Below are 21,227 nucleotides of genomic sequence, written 5' to 3'. Positions count from 1 at the left end.
TAGGTGAGGGGAAGGCGCTTTAGAATCCATATGTTGTTATAACATTTCATTCACAACGTGTACACGACTTCATCTAGAATTCTGTATATGATGTAGAAGTGCGTAGCAAATCTCGGGTACTCCACTACCATCACACATTATTACATTGTATTTTATAATTTTAAGTGGGCTAGTCAAATGTAGAACAAGTAGTTGATTTATATTTTCACTCGTTATTTATAAAGTATTTAGATTATCAAAACAGTCCAAATTGTTTGTTGGTTAAAATTTGGACATATTTTAAAAATGTAGTGCGAAACGGTTTAGCCGATAGGGCTGTCAAGTTGGCCGTTAAATCGCCCCCGTGTCCTTACAAGGTTCCAGCCAGTGATATTCGTTCTCAACTGAGACATTTGGTTTTGTCCCGTTGGGAAAAGGAGTGGTAGGCCAACCGTCTCCCAAATAAGCTGAGAACGATAAAAGAAACTACGAAGGTACGGAAGACTTCCCTTCGGGTTTCTCAGAGTGAAGCGGTAGTATAATTTCTTCTTCGGATCGGCCAAGGTATAGCATCGCACTCCTATTTATTGAAGAGTGGGGCCTCCGGTGAGTACTTACTGCACGGAGAGCCGTAGTCTAGAACTCCCGAGTGCCATCTACGAGATGACTGACCCCGTGGCCCGTTTCACCAGGGATAATGGTCTGTAATGTTTGCTTTATTTTAAAAATATTTTTATTCTATTGGTTCTATATTAGTTTGTTTTGTGCGTTATAATGTCTTTTAACTTGAATGATTGCATTTCAAAGGAAAGCCTTATTCTACCTTAATCCAGTTTTCTCTAGTTTCACAAGACAACAAAGCATTGCGAATGAGATCCAATCATTATTATTCTTGCCCTTTGGACCATTGTAGTCAACTTTTGTGCGATTTTCTATGATGTTGAATGTTTTTCTTACTTTCTCTTCGTCCTGTATTTCTTCATTCTATCTCATCTTCGTTTTCATTCTTCTTCTGAAAATACCCTTTAATTGTTTCTCTTTTATCAATTTTCGGTAAGAACGTAACTTTACTATTCTCCAATGTATTTACTTCGTTTGATTTATTCTTTATATACTCCAGTTTACTGTCTAATTCTTTAATGTCTTCTTTTATTTCTTTTATCCAGACAGGTTGTTGTTTTAGTTTCCAAAACTTCTACAATATTCTCCGTATTAACCTGTTTTGAGGGGTTCTCAACAGATGGCCCCAGGGGCTCTGAACTTTGGAGCGTGGGTTGCGACCACGGGGCCCTCAGCTGGGTCCTGGCATTGATTCCACTTACTTGTGCCAGGCTCCTCACTTTCATCTATCCTATCCAACCTCCCTTGGTCAACTCTTGTTCTTTTCCGACCCCGACGCTATTAGGTTTGCGAGGGCTAGGGAGTCTTTCACTTTCACGCCCTTCGTGGCCCTTGCCTTTCTTTGGTCGATACCTTCTTTTATCGAAGTGCCGGATCCCTTCCATTTTTTCCCTCTGATTAGTGTTATATAGAGGATGGTTGCCCAGTTGTACTTCCTCTTAAAATAATAATCACCACCACCACCTCTCAACAGATGACCAAAGAAGGATATTCTCTTTCTTCTCATGAACAGCTGCATTTGGGAAGATAGGCCATTCTCTCTCTCTTTCTTTTTTTGTACTTCTTATTTATGCATGCTCTTACTATTCTTCTTTCTATTTTAAAAATGTTGTCTATGTTATTCTTCTGCCTTAGTTTAAATAATATTTCACTTCCAGTAATTACCGGGCGAGTCGCTCGTACGTTTAGGGGCGCCCAGCTGTGAGCTCGCATCCAGGAGATAGTGGGTTCGAACCCTACTGTCGGCAGCCCTGAAGAGGGTTTTCCGTGGTTTCCCATTTTCACGCCAGGTAAATGCTGGGGCTGTATCTTCCTGTCCCATTGTCGCCATAACACTATCTGTGTCAGTGCGACGTAAAGCAAAGAACAATAAGGAGAAAACTTCTGTAATTTATTTAAGATTGGACTACAGTGTTATAGGGTTTCAATTTTGTGGTTGTTGCCAAACATTTATTCTTTTCTGTATTTCTAGTTTTCTTGGGCTATTTACCCACTGACCATCATTTGTTATCATTTCATTTCGTCCCACCTCGTACCATTAGGTGCCGATTACCTAGATGTTAAGCCGCATTAAACAACAAGATCATCATCATCATCATCTGTGACGCTAGGTGTCACGACGTAGAACGCCAGTGACTCCGGTCCTAACTCAACACTGTTCTCTGTTGCAGATGCTACGCCAGGCCCCTCAACCCCCAGCACGGCGGATCGTAAGGCCCGGTCGCAGCCGGACGCCACCTCGGCGCCGGACTGGGCGGCTGACGACCCTCTGGCCTCCGAGACACCGCCCCCCGTTCATTTCGCCACAGAGAACTCTAGTTTGGTGACAGCCCAGACGGGCAGCATCGCTCACATCCCGTGCGTGGTCAACAACATCGGCGACGGCACGGTGAGTAGCTCCAGCTTCATCTCCGTCACTATTGCAACGGCCGCATTGTTCTGTACTTATTAGAAATAAAATATAAATATTATCTGAATAAAAAATTGTATTGAATAGGACGTGACCCACTCACCACGATGTATTGAGCGCGCGAGACAACACAGCGCAATCTTAAAACAGGTACTGACGGGAATATTGAATTATTAGATAGTCGTCAACTACCGTTAAAACAGATTTTTTCCGTATGTATTCGGTTTCTAATTCAAATCGCAAATACCAATTGTTTCCACTTGCCGGCGCTGAAATCGACCACCTCTTTCGCAATGGAATAAAGTCAGACTTGATAGCAGACTCTATACTCTTTGACCGGCGAGAAAAAGTTGACTAACGCTGCTCGAAAATGGCCTGTTGCTATGGCAACGATAACAGAGTTGCAACATTTTAGGACGCTATCACCACGCGGGTTGGCTTGCTCTCAGTCACTTTTGTCATTCATATTCTGACTGATTTCTTTTCTCGATGAAGTATCGTCTTCCTATTGTGTTTATTATACCGTAGTTTATTCCTGAATTGTACAGGTACCGTTAACAATCGGAGTTAAATAACAAAAAACTATCAATGCGGGTAGTGTTGTTATATTCTGTGATTAACATGTGCATTTGTTGAGGTTATTGTCAGAAACTGATGATTTTGTTAGTGATTATGAAATCTTTTGTATATATCGATAATGTCGTGTTCTGTCTTAAATGCTGGAATTATTAACACGAGCTTAGGAACCGCTCAAGGGTAAATTAATTGTATTAGGCCTAGACCTGCATGTTTTATTAAACACTCAGCCTGTCTGAAAGGGTGGTAGGCCGCAAATGGAGGTAACTATGACAACGCAGCGTACTTCGTAGTTACAGCTTTCGCCGCTCATCTGTCAGACTTCAACTCTCGTGGGCCCTACTATAACAAAGCGAATAATACGTTCGGATTTATTTCCTACTCTCACTCAAATGTGTCTAATGATCAATGAAATTTTATATTGTATACTTTGCGTATCAATAGATACGCACCTATAACTATCATGTTATACTTTTTATAAATACTTTCATGAACTAACCATAAACCTCTAATGATTAAACATTAACCTTTACAGAATGGAATCATTTTTAAATTATTATATGGAGTATTAGGCTACTTGGTACTAGGAAAATATGTTGTCTTTTCATTTTGTTTAACTCACATTACTTTAATAAGGGGTGAAATAACAATAAGGTGTAAACCTAACCTTCGTGTGAAAATGCCTAACATTTCTTATTTTATGAACAGATGGTAATAGATTCATTAACTTGTGTTTAGGGACACAAAAATGCATTTTACTTAAAATGAAAGACACCGTATTTCAATCTCTAATCACTTCAGTCGAACATTGTCTCTGTATTTCCGCTTATATCACTACCAACAAAACAAACTGAGCACGCGAGTCAACACTTCGCCATCTTATAACGAAGTATACATGTGACTTCAAGTACTTGGCACAAATTCTGCCTTACTTCTAAACGCCATTTCATGAAGACTATGTTAAATTTTCATTTTTTTCAACAGGTAGGCTCATCTTTCGAATGTTAATTGACAGATTACACATAATCGTAAGTTAAATACTATCGGTGGTAAACGCGATCTACTCAAACATTGAAAGCGACTGACAGTTTTTCTTTCCGTGTACTCCTTGATGAGGAAGAGAACACGCCCGGCATTGTTTTATGTGTTAGGGAACATCGACAGCCTGTTTCCTTCGGGCCAGGAGTTCCCCATCTAGCGGTGAGGATAGGAATTATGCCGGCTGCACTCTTCTGGAGCAATGATGAATGAGAGATTAAATTATATTGGAAAGTGTCGCTGGAATGTAAGGTGACAGGTAGAACGGGAATACCCGGAGAAAAACCTGTCCTGGCGCAGCTTTGTCCAGCACAAATGTCACATGGAGTGACCGGGATTTTAAATACGCGAACAAGCAGAGAGAGAACGGTGCGCTACCACCTGAGTCACGGAGGCACATCGTTTGTGTCGTATACAGCTAAGCTGTCCACCTTAAATACCTTCCAATATTCACAGATATTCTGATTTTAAATTCATAAATTGTATTAAGGGGCTCATAAAACACTGTCCAACTCATCTCCGTAACGTACGCAAATACCGAGGAACCGGTAGCAATTTCTTAAAGTGTGAATATACTTATTTCACCCAATAGAACAACTAATAATCGAGGTGCAAATTCAGTGACGTGCGCATTTCGCAAATCTTTTTAGTTATTAAAGGTTTTAATATGAAGGGCTTATTTCCAAAGTGACGCATTTCCAAGAAATGAAATTTTTAAGTAAACGCAATTTGTAATAAATGGATTCCTAATAAGATAAGACACTTCATGTTTTCTATGCAGCTATTTCACCCTAAACAAGATACACTTGCGATGGTGGCTAAAATCCTAGTGCAAAGAATACCTTCAAAATCGGGGAGGTGAGATTGTCTTGGATTTATGTCATTTTGGAACTAAACGGCCGATCATGCGGAACGGCGTAGACTGGGTTACATTGTAACTTTCAAATATAATGATTAATGATATAGTCAATCAAATACTTAACCATTGCTGTATTTATTCACAATTTAAGAAATGGAAAATGCTTATAATATGAATGGAAAATAAAAATGCTTACAATACAGAAGAACATAAATTTAATTTAGCAAAACCTTACAAAGTTGATTGTCTTGAGTTACATCTCGTATTTTAAAATACATACATGTTTGGAAATTTTTTTTTGGAAGGACCTATTGATCCACACACTTCACTTTGCCCTTATTTCTCTGCCACTCTGCTGGAATTCGTTTTCTTTTCCGCAAGTAATGATTTGCTTGTCACTCAATTTCTTCATCACACGTCGCCATTTGCACTAATATTCGCAGCCACTAAAGAAAACCGCAGAGAAATTACGAAACCACGAGCGTAAGAGCTGAGTCCAGTCACAATCCGTAAGCGGTCACGAGATATGCGCGCGCCGTACTATTGGTGGTGTGGCGTTGTGGCACTTTGCCATTTTAAACAACATGTAATCCACATCTATATAAATAAAAATGAATCGCCAAATGTGTTGCTAAGCGTAAAACTCGGGAACGGCTGGACCATTTCGGCTAATTCTTTTTTCCAAATATTCGTCGAAGTCCGAGTAAGGCTTTTACAAATAGAAAAATTGGAAGAAATGCCTGGAAAAACGTAAAAGCCTCATTTCTCTTTTTCCATTCAAACTGTTCGTCTCTCCTTCCTTCTCCCACGTTTGCGCTTAGCGCTGTCCTCCTCGAATCCAGCGCGTTTGCCAAATGTCCGTAAATCTCTATGATATCGGTTAAAATTGGTGAATATCTGATTATGTACAAAATTTCAAACCGCATTTGATGCCGTTAACAAAAAAAGGTTTACAAAGTAATTGAGTGTGAAAATGTTAATATAATGGAATGTTACCTCAAATGAAAATCTTCATTGCATTGAACTTGTCATGTCATAACTCCTATTTTATATTCACTATATTTGTAATTTTTTCACTGCTGGTAAAGAAGCATTTCAGCTCGACGTAGATAAGTTTATTTTTAAATTTAAATGAAAAGAACATGCACTATCTGTGTTTCTTTTCAGTCATGTTCAGAGATTTTAATGTGCAGGCACGGAAAAGTCAGTCGCTGGCCAACTTCAATCAATCAATCAATCAATCAATCAATCAATCAATACTGATCTGCATTTAGGGCAGCCGCCAAGGTGGCAGATTCCCTATCTGTTGCTTTGCTATTGAGCAAGGAAAATGGTCTTCAGATATTGAAGTTATTTTTAAAACGAACTCCAAGTTGTTATCCCGCTTAGTTGTCAGTTTGTGACAGGAAGAATGTCTCCTTGGGTTTTGGTTTCGCGCGGGCTGGCTGGCTGCCTCGACTGCCGGCACGGATCTCCCAAACATACGCTCTCCAGACAGTCACATGCAGTGTCGTGTTTTGTTATAGTTGGAGACCTTTGTCTGCCCTGATTGTTTTTAAATCTTCGCTTCTCAACAAACAAGTTCATCGATTTCTTTGGTTGATTGGTTTATTTTGAGTGTGCTTCCATGTACAGTATACTCATTTCAAGACTCATGCCGCCTATAAGACGCGGGCGGAGCAACTTCGGTCGAAGAACTGAAATGCTACAAGCCAAGCTAATTTTCAGTCTAATCGGACTGCACAACAACGTGAAGAGCGAAATGAAACTAAAAGGATTCGACTATCACAAACCCGTGCAGCGCGTCGTTCAGCTAATAATCTTGCAAGTTTGCATCGAGCTGCTTTCAGTTACGATGACTACAGTGCCCACCAATGCGTTGCTATTGGATCTATGAACTCAGTTTGCCAACATTGTAAAGCACTGAAATACAAAAATGAGGCCGCTGGATTGTGTTGCCCAAATGGCAAAGTCAAATTAGTGCGACTGATTCCACCACCAAATCCATTGTACTCATTGGTTTCAGGAGCAGGAACAGGAACAGATTCCATACATTTCCTTACAAATATCCAAAAATATAACAACTGCTTTCAGATGACTTCACTTGGGGCAATAAATGTACTTCTGGACAATTTTATGCCAACTTTCGCGGTAACATATAACACTGCTTTCTTTTAACATGTAACAAACAGACTTATTGCTTTGTTTATTTTATTTTATAGTTTTTGTGACAAATATAATAAACCTGTACGTAATTTACAGATTTTTCAACTCGCTGGATTTGCCAAGATTGCCGCTCACATTCTTCAATTAAAGTTCGGATCAATGGTCATAATGTTAGGAAATATCAACCAACGGCGTCTTTATAATGGCACACGGCTAGCAACAATTCTAACGGGGAAGTGGAAAGGAGAAGACGTGTTGATACCACGCATCCCTATGATTCCGACTGACATACCATTTGAATCTAAACGACTGCAGTTTCCAGTGCGGGTCGCTTTTGCTATGACCATAAATAAATCCCAGGGGCATTCTTTGAGTGTTTGCAGCGTTAATCTTGAAAATCCATGTTTCTCGCATGGAAAATTTTATGTTGCCTGTTACCGTGTTGGAAAACCATCAACTTTGTTTGTTTACGCGCCAGGTAATCAAACAAAAAATATCGTATACCTTAAAGCTTTACAATGAAAAATATCTTCATAGCGTTCATTTGAATCAGTATTTTCTATGATAGTTATTTCCTACGAAGAAAGAGAAGTAACTCTTGCCACATTATCTTCACGCCATCAACTTATCAAATTTTTGATTGCAACGGGGGATAATTGTGGCTCTGTGAGGGATTTGAAGACCTGCTGAACAGTTCCCATCTACGTTACAGTCAATCAGGGTTATTTCTGGGTAGAGCATTTTCTTATTCACAATTAAGATATTAATATTTCAGGTAATAAAAACACGTATTTCCAGTAGTTTGTGACTAACTTTTGGTAGCAGTAGAAAATTAACTCACTTGATGTTGATCATGTAGTCATTTACATAATTCAGATTTTTGCGTGCAGTACAGTCTGAATTTAAGTTCGTTCCATTGTCATTTATTTTTGATAGAACGACGTCTGTCGGGTCAGCTAGTTGGAAATAAACACGTTTCCACCTGATAAAGAAGTATTATGAGAATATCTGAACCATTTTGTCGTGACAATTGTGTATAAATCATCATCAGCACCATCTATCACGATTGATCTGCATTTAGTCGCCCAGGTGACAGACTCCTAACTGTTGTTTTCTTAGACTTTTCTTAAATTATTGTAAAGATTTTGGAAATGTATTGAACATCTCCCAATCCCTAACTCCCCTTCCTATAAACAACATTTGCCCCAATTTGTTCTCTTGAATCCAAACTTTATCATATTTTGATCTTTCCCACTTTTAAAATCATTCAAACTTATTCGTCTATTAATGTCCTCCCACGCCACCTCTCCACTGACAGCTCGGAACATACCACTTAGTCAAGCAGCTCATCTCCTTTGTCCAAAGTGTTCCCAGCCCAATCTTTGCAACATTTTTGTAACGCTAATCTTTTGTCGGAAATCACCCAGAACAGATCGAGCTGCTTTCTTTGGATATTTTACAGTTCTGGAATCAAGCAATATTGGTGAGGGTCCCACACTGGAACCATACTCTAGCTGGGGACTTATATTCCCTCTCCTTCATATCTTTAGTACAACCCCTAGATACCGTCATAAGTATGTGAAGAGATCTGTATCCTGTATATGAATCATGAAGAATGATGATTGAATAAAATACTGCAGATGTATTTAAGTACTAATGGTTCTGCTGCACGATTGTTTCTTTTGCCATAAGTAGTGATAGGCCTATTGTGAAAATCATGCAGCAGATTTGTTCGTTGTTGGGAATTTCCCCTTTCTGTAGACTGGCATTATGTTTGAAAGGGAAACTCTGTTCCTTATATCGCTCCAAATGGAGACTTATACTTTCCTTAATTAAAAATATTTTTTGATAATAATTGTATTGGCTTTACGTCCACCCAACTACTTTTAAGGTTTTCCGAGACACCGAGATGCCGCGTTTTAGTACCGCAACAATTATTTTACATACCAGTAAATCTACCAAAACGAGGCTGCGAATTGGAGCACCTTTAAATACAAGTGGACTGAGCCGGGATCGAACTGGCAAGTGCCAAGAAATAGGCCGGGCTGTTTGGTTCACGTAGCTATCAGCTTGCAATCGGGAGATGGTGGATACGAACTTCAATGTCGGCAACCCTGAAGGTGGCTTTCCAAGGTTTCCCATTTTCACACCAGGCAACTGCTTATTTAAGGCCACGGTCGCTTCCTTTCCACTCCTAGCCCTTTCTTGCCCTGTCCCCGTCATCCCGGAGATCGTTACATTTTATTATGTGAAATATCAAGCTTATAAATGTTTGGTAAGACCGATTCTTGAATATGAATCAGCGTGCTGGGATCCGTACAGCGCAGGTTTAATGAGTTCCCTAGAAAAAGTTCAGAGAAGAGCGGTGCGTTATATAAACGGGAATAGAGGAACAGGCCTACCTTTAACTGGGAATGTCTTGAATCTAGGAGAACTAAAGCACTCCTGTGTGGTGTTTATAAGAGCTACACGCGAAGGGCTGCCTGGAGTAGTGTTAGGAATAGCCTGGAACCTCTCTCGTACTTATCGAGAAATGTTCACAAGCATAAAATTAGGATCAGTAACCAGCAGACAGATGTGGGCAAATTTTCCTTCGTAAACAGGACCATGAGGGATAGGATTAAATTACCTGCAGTAGTGTTTGTTAGAGACCCTTCCGGTATCAAGTCATTTAAGAAGTTCGTTAGTGATTGTGTAAGATGAACAGTAATATTTGTAAATGACAGACATGGTTTTTGTGATTACCTGCACATTTTTCAAAGTCTTCACCTGCTCCTGTTATACAAATTCCTTGATATAAAATAATGATTTTTTTTTATACATCGAGTTGAGCCTCTACGGACTGCGTGGTAACAACCAACTTCATGTCAGTGTCTAGGTCTTGTTCTTGTTCCGGCTTTGACTTCCTGCCAGTATCTTCTGAGCCCAGCGACGAATGCCTGTTTATGCTCATCAGACAAAGGTCCTTTCCGTCTTCTGGAAGTTGATGCCATTTGGAAACCTTGATAGTTGTTTACCAATCTTCTGAATGTGCTCCTGTCATGAATTTCTTGGTCTGAAATACCAATCTGCATCAGATCTTTTTCGCATTCCTGGAACCATCTCGGCCTTGTTGCCTTAGATTGAATAAAATTCCATATTCTTTTTGTTAGCCGACCATCAGTCATCCTCAAGAGATGACCGTAAAATAATAGCCGTCTGTTCTTAATTGACGCTGTGAGAGGTTCTGTCTTGCTGTACAAATCCTCACTTGGTCTCATTCGCCACTGTCCATCAACCCACCTATTACCTAGGATTTTTCTTAGTATCGTGCGCTCTCTTTTTTCCAGCCGATCAGCTTGACCTTTACAACTTAAGGTCAAAGTTTCATATGCATATAATCCCTCAGGTTTTACAACTGTGTTATAGTGTCGGAACTTGGCTCCTATACTCATAGACTTTTTATTATAGATATGCTTTGTCAATTGGTATGCCTGGTCTAACTTCCTCATCCTGACATTGATTGCTTCCTCTTCTAATCCATTCTGCTGGATGACTTCACCAAGATATCTGAAATTGTTGACACAACCGTTTTTTCCAAGATTAGTGATCATCCATTCAGGTCCATCACAGATGTTTGTCATATATTTTGTCTTCGGAATAGAAATCTGGTGTCCTACCTTTTCAGCAACTTCTGACAGCCTATTGATCTTGTTGACTGCTGAATCTATGTTGGTAGCAAAAATAGCCAGATCATCCGCAAAGGCCAGGCAGTCAACGTATACCCCTTTGTGCTTAGGACCAAGTCTGAACTGATCTTGCTTTGTTTCTTCTTGGTCCAACAACTTCCTCCACTCTCGAATGACTTTTTCCAAAACACAGTTGAAGAGGAGTGGGGATAGTCCATCTCCCTGTCTGACACCCGTTCTGATTGTAAACGGTTCTGAGATCTCACCCATAAATTTTACTTTCGACACTGTGTTGGTTAGAGTTTGTTTGATCAAATTTCTTGACGTATATTTTAATTGTGTGACCAACAAATTACATCCATTCATGCTGGATTTACAATGTAAAACAAGTAGTGTTTCTTGTCATATTTTCTTTCCATGGAATTGCTTTTTGTAGTCTTGTTGTTATAATTTTTGTAGTAGTAGTAAGCTCAACCTAGCCGTAGTGTCAAGCACTGAAAATACTCAACTTTTGTGAACATTTGTATAATATGGTGCTGGATTTAGAATGTTAAACAAGTAGTATTTCTTATAACGTGGAATTGTTTGTTGCAGTTCTTGTTGTTGTGTAATTATGTTTCTACTTTATTATCACACATCTCTAAGTGACCATTGCCACTGGGATATTTCCCAATTCCTATCTATTTCTAAATAATAATAAACCCTGTATGTCGCTGTGATGTAAAGCAAATTGTAGAATTTCAAGTGTGAAGCGCTTCAACCGTCTGAGTGACTGGGTCCGGCCATATAATGTATTTTACCTCTTATCTGGCTAATTTACGCCTGAACTCATTTTAAACATCTGCTACTTGTCAGTGTATCAGGTAATTAGGTTATTCAATGTGCAATAAATGTTCATACTGGGCGCCTAATTGAAAATCACGGCGCGCAATGTGGCTAGAGTAATCCTTTGATGTGCGCTATCCAAAATGGTGAATCGGATTTCAGTGAGACCAATTACTGCGTCACAAAAGTTTGTTGACTGCATGACTAAATTAATAGCGAATGTTGTAATTCAATGTTCGGTGTTGATGGTTGTCAAAGCTACTTATAACCGAGCGCAACTACGTCACTGAGGTGAACTCAGAAATGAAGGCTAGCATCATGAGATGTGTCACAACAAGTACGCGGCAATTAAGGCTATACAGCAAATATCGCCGCCCTATTTTCTTGGTTTTAATGGCTCATCACTGCTCCCAACTTGACTACATGCTTGTTGAAATCCCGAGACATCAAACTAACCTCAATGTACGTAAGCATCAACAATGGAGGCTAGTAAATGATCATAACTAATCCGGTTTACAAGATCAAAGAGGAATCTCTCTCACCCTCGCTCAATTTAATGTTAGGATATTTCTGCCTTTGTTTTGATATACCTATTATTATAACCGTATTCTGAACAGGGGAAACGTACTAAGTAGCGCAGTATTTTGTTTGATTTTTCTTATCTTTCACGAACTCCCATGTGTTAAAAAGTATTCCTTCTTAATAAGACCATTTTTCTCACCTTCATAAACCCGTTGAATTTTGAATAACTGTTGAGTGTATGTCATAATATTTGTATTTTATTAACAATAATATTGTTACGAATAAAACACTACCTGTTTCATTACTTAATTTATTACACGGTGATCTAATAAATGCACACACACAATTCTAATTAGCTGTGAAAGGCCACACTTGCTAATTGCCCTCTATTTATAAATTGCTCTTCCTTATGGCACAGCACGTTGCTCTGCCTGGGGACGCGTAATCTTTACTTCCACTTCCCCAAGTTCAGTCACCTCATACAGCAGCTGTGTGTAGACCCCTGAATCTGAACACAGGGTTACGGGCCACTCGACACTGGACGAATGTTCGTTGGTTCGAGTCCACATACAGTCCAGTAATTCGCAGTCATTTGCAGCGAACGACTAAACAGCTTAACAGGAGGACGATATTCACAACAGCGAACATTAACACAGCTGGCACTCGGTTTCCTCACTGACTCACGACGATCATCAGTCCGCACACAGTACTCTCAGGTAGTACACATCTTTCATTCCGTAGTCTCCAGCCCATCTAAGCACTGGTCTCTCCAACACCACAACAACAGCTCCTCTTTCAGACCTCGGTGGGACACTAGCAACAGCCAACAGCTCTGTCGCCCTCAGTCTAGCCACCGAAATGCAACACACTGAGTCTCACACCGACTCCACCACGGAGCACGGAGCCCCAGTCTGACTGACTGTTAGCCCCTAGCATCCCTTTTTATAGCTCGGGTACACTGAGCCAGAATTTTTGAGAGGTGACTGGAGGCAGAATATTCCGTTGAATCTCCAACAAAGTCACAGGTAAGCCAGCCCCATCAGATCCCAGGTCGTGTGAGTCACTAGCTCCGTCACGAAAGGAGCTACCACGGGGCTAACAGGTAACAATATTGTGTTTTATCCTCAACAAAGTAAACATAACCTGGAACTAAATAATTATGATAGTCAGAGATGCAAGAGTGTTTGAGAAACTGTTCCTGTGCCGTCATTGTCAGTAAATAATTGAGCTCGCTTGTTTACATTTGCTATTACTTGTCGGACTAAACTGAAACCACGCTTAATAATAACACAAGCAAATATATTACATTATACATAGAGTAAACATGTACCTTGAGTCAATAACAATACACAAAGGTAACTGATTACGATATTTCTTTGGTTAAATATTCAAGGAAAACAATTAATTAACAGTAATTTAATTGTGAAGAAATATACACGATGTAATCCCGTCCCAATACGTGATCAGCACTGCAAACCGTACCTACTGTAAGTCGAGACAAGGCAAGGTTACGTTAGGTTAATAATGAAATTTCCTTCCATTTCAACAAATTCTCATTATATCAGAAACGAATCATAGAAACAAGATTTAAATAAACCCTTACCACCGTTAAGGCTGGTTTACATGGTTAGAGTAGCGAGGTGAGTAGAGTAGATAGTAGAGTCATACAGCAGAGCAGTAGCACCATGTCAAGGCGTAAGGACATTGTAAGGAAGTGTCTAAAGACATTTGAAAATATATTAGTGCAAGAGGTTACTGAAGCTTTAGAAGAAGATGTAAATGAGGAAAGAACGGAATGGATAAGAGGCTGGCTTAGTAGGAGAGATACACTCGGATTCTGAGAGAACTTGCGACCCAGGGTAAAGAAGAATACAGAAAGTTTCATTTTTAATCCTTACATCATTTTAACATGGTATCCATTGTAGTAGTGGAGCAATGGTGACTCTAAACCAATGGCGTCAGCACCCGACGTCACTGACCCCGGCCAAAGGTCATTGACTCCGTGACGTTATGACCACGTGCTCTTGTGTGTAAACAAAGCCACGTGCTTTTTGACAGAGGTCCGCGGCCATCTTTAAACAAGAACGCATCGCTAACCTCAGTGTTGCCATCTTGAAGGCACTAAAGCACATGGCTACCACCTTAAGCACGTAGTAGCGGGCAATTTGAAATTCCACGTGCTTATGTGACAGCTGTCAGCGGCCATCTTTAAACAAGAGAGCATCATGACGGAGCTAAAACCTCATCGATACCACCTTAGGCACGTGGGCGCGCGAAATTTGAAATTCCACAACTGTTACCTCAGGCTAACCGATGTAAATGGTTATGTTTTATTGATTTCGGGGGAGTATAGGGGGGGGGGGGTTCGAAGAGGTAGTCCTATTTCCCCTATCTCCCCTTACCAAAAATAAGGGACGAGTGAGTTAAAGATGTGCACTCTATCTCTCCCTAGAGGTCCACCGCCGTAGCGATGTCTCCTCTACAAGGGGCCAGGGCACGGCCGCCTCTTTAAGCAAGCAAGGGACACATTGTCTTACACTCGTATTTATACCTACGTTGAGTGGGTGGGAGAGAGTACTTAGGTCAGCATGTGGGCGCGCACCTCTCGCTATCTACTGCTCATCGATCTGCGCGCGCACATGCGATCTTTGCACGCTTTGTGGGAAGAAGTTTAGTACGATAGCTGATAGGTGCGCGCGCACATATGGGATCATTGCACGCTCTGTTGGAAGAAATTTAGTACGACAGTCGATGCATGCATAATCCTAAGTTTCTGCGTGCATGCTCTACCGGTAGAAAATAAATAACTTACTGCTGTTATGTTTACAAGTTTTTTAAACATCGCTATTCTTAGAGTAGCTATCTCAATGGATTCTAACTTATTGATACAATGTTAAATTACTCGATGTCGTTACCTACAACACGTGTTCAGATCACTGATTATTGTCTTCAGAACGTGTTTACCGGTTAGCAGGGGATACCCTTGTTCTAAGAAGATGGATTCGAACAGAGAAAAATATATATCGCCTACTGCAATGCTTACATGACCATAGTTCTGAACAGCTAGCGCAAGATGGTGGCTATACATACGCTGTTATAACCTCCTCCTCCACCGCCACCTCCCCGTCGCGCTCTGTCAAGGCGTAGCGTTATAGGTAATGTACATCTTCTATCATTTGCCTAGTGTGAAAATCTAAAACTACGGGAAAACATATTGCACATACTGCGTAGCCACCTCGCTAGGTAAACGATAATTTACCAAATATAAACACAGGTAACGCACATCTTCTATCATTTGCCTAGTGCGAAAAGAAAAAAATCTACGGAAAAAATATTGCATATACTGCGTAGCCAACTCGCTCGCTAAACGATAATTTACAAATTATAAATACAGGTAACGTACATCTTCTATCATTTGCCTACTACGAAAATAAAAAACTACGGAAAAACGTATTGCACATACTGCGCAGCCAACTCGCTCGCTAAACGATGATTTACAAATTATGAATACAGCAAAAGTACAACTTAAATGATTTGCCTAGTGCGAAAATCGAAAACCGCATAAACACACAGTGCACATACCGTGTAGACAACTCGCTCGGCAAACGATTATTTACAAAATATAAATACAGGTAACGTACATCTTCTATCATTTGCCCAGTGCGATAAACAAAAATCGTTGAACACATAGTGCAAATTCCGTGTGGCTAACTCGCTCGGTAAACGATAATTTACAAATGATTTGCTAAGTGTGAAAGTCAGAAACTACAGAAAAACACAGATTGAACATACCGCGCAGCTAAAACGCTCAGCGATTGCAAATTTACAAAATATGAATACATCACTACACGGGTTATCGAGCAGAACATTGATATACGCATACACATAACTCCTTTTTCGAAAAACGGAACACACGGACAAGAATGTTGTGAGATAGCACTTACACACAATTTTTAATTTTCTCTCTACAGACACACACACACATATAAGAATTACCTAAGATACCTACATGTAAAAAGGGGACATTAAATCATAATTTTTGTATTATATATACCTGTAGTGTGCTCCAAGTTACAAGGGCAAATAGGAACAGTACTGTGAGTTTCTGCTACTGCTTGCGAAAACGTGAACGGAAGTGATATGTCAACATTACCGTGTTAGCGCATACTCAAGTAAGACACTCGCATTTATTTTGAAATAAAATGATGGATACTGCGTTTCAAATTCCGGTAACTTAACGTCCTGTTATTTGATAGACTTTATGCGTTAGGGAGGGCATCCGGCCGTAAAACAGATTGTTATATTTCTATTAATTACATCTTAGCATGGTTGTACTGAAGATTTTCCAGCGGTTAAACAGTATCTTTGATTCTGTTTTTCGTCGCACCGACACAGATAGGTCCTACAGGGACGATGGAGCAGGAAAGGGCTTAATTAAGGTACAGCCCCAGTATTTGCCTGGTGTGAAAATAGGAAACTACGGAAACTATTTTCAGGGCTGACGACAGTGTAGTTCGAACCCGCTACCTCCCGAATACTGGATACTGGCCGCACTTACGTGTAATGCAAGCACGTACAAACTTCTAGCTGTGTAAGGAAACTACCATACGAAACTGTGTTTACTGTCATTTCAGCTCCACACTCGCCTATAAATAATGAGAATTTAAACAGCGGAAAAATGCGCCCATTCTAAATGGCCTACAAGTACAAAAGAAAAGGTTTAGGACGATGGGCCATCAAGAAAAATGCTAGGAAGCGAAACACGTGCACTCTTTTTGAAAGACACTAAGGATTCTACATGGGCTAATGAACCGACGTGCAAAGGCTAAGCCTATACTAGATGGCGAAATATTAAGTTCGAAAATATTTTTGAAGAATTTCGTGTTTTAAAAATTCATAGTAGCCCCCATACCGAATTGAATGGAAATTGATAGAGGGTGAACACTCTTTATTGCCTAAGTTACATATTTCCCATCAGGGATTTGAACAAGGTCTTCAGACTTGCCTGAAAATTTATATTTAAAACGTGATATTAAACGTGGAAATTTTACATTAAGAAATAAGTGTGAAACCTTCCCCCCGAGTTATCTGCCTGGATCTATCAGATATTAAGAGTTGTCTGCCATTACCTTGGGTTCTTGGGCCTTCCGACGACGGCAAGGCTGCCCCTGTCCTTAATTACGCCGCTCAGACACTCAGACTGGAGCGATGAAGATGACAATACGGCCATAAAGCGCCCAGCTTTTATAGCAACTCAGAGGGGAAAGTTCCAGAACTCTCTCGACCTAGGCAGAATGCCTGTAGACACCCCCAATTTTAATTGGCTAGAAAAATATATACAAAAATTCCTGATTGGTCCATAACTTAAGGAAGAAGGAAGCCGTAGTAGTGCTGACAACCTCAGCACCTACAAAAGCAATCTTAAAACATTGAAGGTTTGCTACTCTAGAAAATTGAAAATTCCTTTAAAAATTAATAGCCCGTCCTCCTGCCAGAGGAGGCACATGGACCGATCTAAAGATTAAAGTTCCAAGTACCTTCAGACAACTAGTTCAGGGTTCACGGCACAGATGGCCTTATAGAATGTGCGCAGTTCAATGGACGCAGAATGTATACCTCCGTTACATATATAAATATAAGTTTTAAGTACATGTTCGCAATGACAATCAAGGACACATGACAAATATTTTAATCGGCTCCCGGGACCAAGACACGATGTAAACATCTTGTAACCCTCAGTGTACAAGAAACGAAGAGACCCGTACTTCATATGATCGGTGACTAAAACGTAGACGGTGAACATCTTCGGGGTGTGAGACGGGTCTAGGGAGCGAAGGAACACAGGATCAAGCCCTGCTAGAGTCATTCTTTTAGGGTTTCTATAACGTATAATATTTATATATTTTAAAACTGGGAACGCCTTCTGGGGGGACCGGCAAACTAGATGCTTCAGTGAACTACTAAGAAGTTGTTTCAAATGAAATGATCCACACTTAAGGGGGAACAGACGCGTTTGACCGACAAAAAATGCAAATTTTCAGTTTATTTCTTTCTCATTTAAAATGGAACTTTTCTCTTCATAACAGTGCAAATATTTTATTAATACCTCCAAAACTTTCGGTGTGATGACCAGAAACGTGAAGCCGTATCACTCAAGCAAGCTTTTTATCGGTAAGTTTGCGGCTCGCATCCCGTAACTTTTGTTTTTCAGAACTCTTTCCTTGATAACCCTGAAAGATTTTAAAGATATTAAGATGAAACAAGATATCCTAGAATCATCGAGCTAGCTTCATTGGTTACGTTTAAAATAAATATTTTCAAGTGAAAAATATTGAAAAAATTACTACTTGAAAACAACTTCATGAACAAAATTATTTATACTGGATGGAATTCTCCGATTCTACAATATGTTGTGCCTATAACGTTACTGATCCTAAGCAAAAAGATTCATAGAAATATATTCATTTATTAGAAATTATCAGGGAGTCGGCAAAGTAGTGGCTATGATACAGCTGCATTTTGAATAATTAATTATATATAATGGCATAGGTTCATGACTCATTGGCTGAATGGTCAGCATTGAGGACTTAGGTTCAGAGGGTCCCGGGCTCGATACCCGGCGGGTTCGGGTATTTTAATCGTGTTTCATTAATTCTTCTGACTCGGGGACTGGGTGTTTGTGTTCGTTACAACACCTCCCATTGAGACAACACACTACACTACCAATTTACACAGAAACATGCAAAAGTGATTACATCCTTCCATGTAAGGTTGGCGTCAGAAATGGTATCGGGCCGTTAAACAGTACCAAATTCGCATGTGGGACACAGTTCGCAACCGTGACCCCACAGGTGTGCGAAAAGCGGTGGAAGAAGAAAAGAATAAGAAGATGGAGAATGGCATAAGTTTATATGATTTCTAAATAAGTGGACATATTATGAAGTAACGCTGAGTTTGTTATACTAAGTTTCCTTTTAGTATTCATTTCTATTGCTGATGAAATGGAAGTTTAATACACCCTATATTTCTATTGCAATTATAACATTTCATTTTTACTCTATATATTGGGTCCATTTAGCCTGCCAGGTTGGTTTTTCCCGCGGACTCAACGAGGGAACCCACCTCTATCGCCTCAAAGGCAGTGTCGTGGAGCGTGAGATTTTGGTCAGGGATACAACTGGAAAGGAGGACAAGTACCTCGCCCAGGTGGCATCACCTGTTAAGTTGAACACAGGCCTAGTGGGGGACGGAAAGATTGGAAGAGATAGACAAGGAAGTGGAAAGAATCGGCCTTTAAGTACCATCCCTGCATTTGCTTGGAGGAGAAGTGGGAAACCACGCAAAACCACTTCAAAGATGGTTGAGGAGGGAATTGAACCTCCCTCTACTCAGTTAACCTCCCGAGGCTGAGTGGATCACGTTCCACTCACTTTTCAAATTTCGTGGCAGAGCTGGGAATCGAAACCGGAACTCCGAAGGTGACAGCTTATCAAACTAACCACTACACGACAAAGCCGAAAGCAAGTCGAATATTTTGTTCAAAATATCAAATTACGAACATTGTTCTTAGATATACAAAACGTCATTAAGATGTGCATGTGGAAATATAGGTATTACACTACAAAAGCTGCACAAATATAAGTGTTTAGAATCAGTTTACAACATAGCTGGAAATTTCCTGCGATTTTGTCTCAACAGTACCCTTTATGTTGGAAGAATAACTGATAACACGGAGTTGAAAACTTTCAGGCCTGCAGAACCTGCTGTTCCGTAAACAGATGAAAAGTAAACATCTCCTACCGCCTGCGTGGGAATTTAGCATGACGGATTTGGATATTTTCTGAGAATCTTTTCCTCTCTCGCTATCTATGCCATATCGCATTCTGCGGGGAGATAGCAATTGAAATACTGCGGACCGAAAGTTATGTACTGTTGTGAATGTCAGAATATTGAAGTTCACAGTACGGAGAATTTGATCCTCCGTGGCTCAGGCGGCAAAACGCCGGCCTCTCTCTGCCTAGCTCCGTGGTTCAAATCCCGATCATACGATGTGAGATTTGTGTTGGATAAAGTGGAGACCGGGGCAGGTTTTCTCTGGGTACTTCGGGTTTTCCTGTCATTTTCCATTCCAGCACCACTCTCCAATATAATTTAATTTCACCATTGCCCCACAGGAGTGCGACAGGCTTCGGTAGCTAGCACAATTCCTGTTCTTGCCGCTAGATGGAGGTTTCATTCATTTCAATCGTGGCCCGGCTGAAACAGGTCATGGGTTTTCATTTTCAATACGGGGGATTTATAAACTGATCCCGTACCAAAAATTGTTTCTATGTGAGAAAATTAATAATAAATGCACCATCAGTTACATACTGGAGATTTGTTCTCGGTGAATAAAAATTATTTATAACCTAGAATGTAGTGCCTCATTCCCCGAATTTAGATACTGATTTTCATTAAACTCTCTTCAGCCATTCTCTCACGATTCGCGTACATACACACATACTTACAGACAGACAGACAGACAGACAGACAGACAGACAGACAGACAGACAGACAGACAGACAGACAGACAGACAGACAGACAGACAGACAGACAGACAGACAGACAGACAGACAGACAGACAGACAGACAGACAGACAGACAGACATGAGGGAAAATTAAAAAGGATATTTCCTTGTTACTGTGGACACGACCGATACAGAAATATCATTGTGTTTAAATTCTGCGCAATGTAGAGACAAAACTCTTATGTTACACATATAGGTAAATATTAATGTTGTTAAACAGTAGTAATTCTAAAATAATACTTTTAACGAAAGCCAGTTACACCCATTCTTTATTTACACTAACTACAAAGTAATGATACAATATTTTATTTTAAATCAAAGGATTTTTACCTTTGTGAAACTACAGTTTGTACATGATGCACGAAGTCTCCAAGAGTCATATTAAAGCCATTTCTATAATTACATCCAGCAATTTTATTAAAACGATTACACATTCTAACGACTGGAGAATTTTTGTGATTCACTATTTTGGAGTGTTCACAATAAAGCGTTTGTC

At 40.1% G+C, this 21,227-nt stretch overlaps 1 protein-coding gene across 1 annotated transcript in view; it reads left to right on the top strand.

Annotated features, from left to right (window-relative positions):
- Positions 1 to 2,156: 2,156 nt before the first annotated feature.
- LOC136856710 (limbic system-associated membrane protein) overlaps positions 2,157 to 21,227 on the top strand; it is a 1,090,706-nt gene continuing 1,071,635 nt past the window's right edge. The window contains exons 1-2 of the mRNA XM_068227414.1: positions 2,157 to 2,166; positions 2,271 to 2,488. Of these exons, the coding sequence (XP_068083515.1) occupies positions 2,157 to 2,166; positions 2,271 to 2,488 (228 nt within the window). The remainder of the gene's footprint in view (positions 2,167 to 2,270; positions 2,489 to 21,227) is intronic.

The sequence above is a fragment of the Anabrus simplex genome, chromosome 1 (genome assembly GCF_040414725.1).
Source record: "Anabrus simplex isolate iqAnaSimp1 chromosome 1, ASM4041472v1, whole genome shotgun sequence".
NCBI lineage: Eukaryota > Metazoa > Arthropoda > Insecta > Orthoptera > Tettigoniidae > Anabrus > Anabrus simplex.
Note: the sequence above shows the minus strand (reverse complement) of the source record. Positions and strands in the feature narration are given on the sequence as shown.